The sequence below is a fragment of the Vicia villosa genome, unplaced genomic scaffold, assembly GCF_029867415.1.
Source record: "Vicia villosa cultivar HV-30 ecotype Madison, WI unplaced genomic scaffold, Vvil1.0 ctg.001829F_1_1, whole genome shotgun sequence".
Lineage (NCBI taxonomy): Eukaryota > Viridiplantae > Streptophyta > Magnoliopsida > Fabales > Fabaceae > Vicia > Vicia villosa.
This window is the reverse complement of record NW_026705740.1, coordinates 279,998-282,523: the sequence shown is the minus strand read 5'-3', so window position 1 is coordinate 282,523 and position 2,526 is coordinate 279,998. Positions and strand designations below refer to the sequence as shown.

Genomic DNA, 2,526 nt, shown 5'->3' with positions numbered 1-2,526 from the left:
TCCTTAATGGTTTCTAAATGTTTTAGGTTGGATTTTATTAGATCTTCTTTTTCAGTTTTAAGAGTGTGAATTTGTTCTTTTTGAAAGAAACATTTCTGAGTTAAGATGTTTGAATCTTCTAATAAATTGTCAAACAGAATTCCTGTTTCTTTGCAGGTATAACAATAGTTTAGTGTATTTACCTCTTCAGAGTCGGAGTTAGTCATCAGGCATAAGTTGGCTTCCTCATCTTCGGCTTCAGAGTAAGAGTTCTCTGAGTCGTCCTATTGTGCAAGCCTGGATTTTTTAGAGGAGAAGTTCCAATGAGTTTTGAGTGGACATTCTGTTTTGAAGTGTCCAAGTTTGTTGCATCCATAGCATGTAATCTTGCTTTTATCAATCTCAGGTTTTTGGTATTCTTTCCTGGGTTGAAATGATTTTCTGTTTTGATTTCTTTTTAAAATCATTTGTTGAATTCTTCTAGAGATTAAAGCCAAATCATTTTCATCCTCAGATAGAAATCCGGTATCTTCTTCAGTTGTTCCTTGTGAGGTGGTGATTTTAGATGCAGAATTTTGAGAGGTTTTAAGAGCTATTATTTTACCTTTTCTTTGTGGTTTATCTTCATTGAGGATACCTTCATGAGCACAAAGAGATCCTATAAGTTCTTCAACTTGTAGAATCTTTAGATCTTTTGCTTGTGATATAGCTGTTACCATAGGTCTCCAAATTTTTGGGAGACATCTTAGAATTTTTCTGATTCTTTCATGAGCAGTATAAGCTTTACCAAGTGATCTAAGTTCATTGACAATTACAGTGAATCTGGAGAACATTTCATCTATGGTTTCTTCTTCCTTCATTTCGAAGGTTTCAAATTTCCTGACTCCTAGATCAATTCTTTCTTCTTTAACATGATTTGTTCCTTCATGATGTATTTTGAGAGCATCCCAGATTTCTTTGGCAGTTGTGCATTCCTCTATCCGGTCGTATTCTTCCCTGCTAAGAGCACATGATAATATAAATTGAGCTTTAGATTTTAGTAGTACCTTGTCGTTTTCTTTTTTTGTCCATTGTGACTGTATTTTTGGAACAGACGCAACTGTGTCTGTTGCAGTAGTCATTGGTGTGTAGTTGCCATTTTCAACCACAGACCACATGTTGTTATCTTGAGATAGTAGAAACAATCTCATCTTACCTTTCCAGTAGTAGTACTCAGAGCCATTAAAGTAAGGAGGCCTGTGTGATGATCCTCCTTCAGCTATAAACTTTGTATCAGCCATTTCCTGTTTGATCGATTAAATCTAACACGGTTAAGTGTTCTGTATATTCACAACCCGTAGCTCTGATACCAATTGATGGAATAAGGTACGACACAACAAGGGGGGTTGGATTGTGTCCCTTTTAAAAATTTACCTAAGTATTTAAAAATTTTCCTTTAATAAGAAGAAAAAGATTAGTAATAACTTTAGAGGTTCTAAGTAATTAGTGTTAATGTGTGTGATAAAGTATAGTTGTGAATAATATGAATAAAGGACAATAAATAAAGAACACAAGAAAACTTATCCTGGTTCACCAACTTGGTTAGTCCAGTCCCCACACCCTGTGAGATTATCCTTTATTGAATACTTCTTACAATAGCCTTTTTCTTCTATGTATTCTTAGCCTCACCAGGCTTACACTTCTGAATGGTATAGCTTACAGATAGCTTACAAGATGATTGGTTTGTATATCTATGATATACTTTGTGATCTTATGAGGTTTACAATAAATTCCTAAATACTCTCCGTATGGCAGTGAGTATTTTACTTACAGAATGTGTATGATAACTCTAATATATTTTCATCACTTATATGGTAGTGAGAGCTAAAGATAATATACAGAGATTATGAATAGATTGAGAGTAAGAGCTTTTGCTTTCTTTGAGTGCTTGTCAATAATTTTCGGTGCTGAGAGTAAAGCATGAGACTTGTATTTATAGAGCAATGCCAAGAGTGAATGCATGCCGAGAGCTTCTTGAGAGTAATGCTGGCCGATTTGTCTTTGTAGGACTTGGTCTTGGTTTTACTTGGTCTTGGTACTGCTGACACTCTGCAAATTCTGACATTTGACCATTTCAACAAAGACTTATTCTTGGCACAGTAAATCTGGAGGAGTACCTCTGGGATGAGTAACTCTGGGACGAGTAACTCTGGGACGAGTAACTCTAGGACGAGTAACTCTGGGACCGTGATTCTTGAGAGTAACTCTAGGGCCATAATTCTGAAGAGTAACTCTGGGGCCATAATTCTGGAGAGTAACTCTGGGGCCATAATTCTGGAGAGTAACTCTGGGACTGTCATTCTGGAGAGTAACTCTGGGACCATAATTCTGAAGAGTAACTCATTGATCTTCTGAGAGTCCATATGTTCTTAAAGCTTTGTTCTTTGTCAGCACGATCTTGAATCATCATTTTAACTCTTTGTTTGATAGAGACCATAAATTATTTAGATGATAAATTGATGAAATCACTTTGGAGTTTCTTTAGATAAAATAGTTTGTAATATTCAA

The 2,526-nt window shown here is 35.6% G+C and overlaps 1 protein-coding gene across 1 annotated transcript; it reads right to left on the bottom strand.

Annotated features, from left to right (window-relative positions):
- Window positions 1–263: 263 nt before the first annotated feature.
- LOC131636783 (uncharacterized) lies at window positions 264–1,259 on the bottom strand. Its single transcript, XM_058907379.1, has one exon. It carries the CDS (start codon window positions 1,257–1,259, stop codon window positions 264–266), a length of 996 nt encoding a protein of 331 aa, XP_058763362.1.
- Between the last annotated feature and the right edge of the window lie 1,267 nt (window positions 1,260–2,526).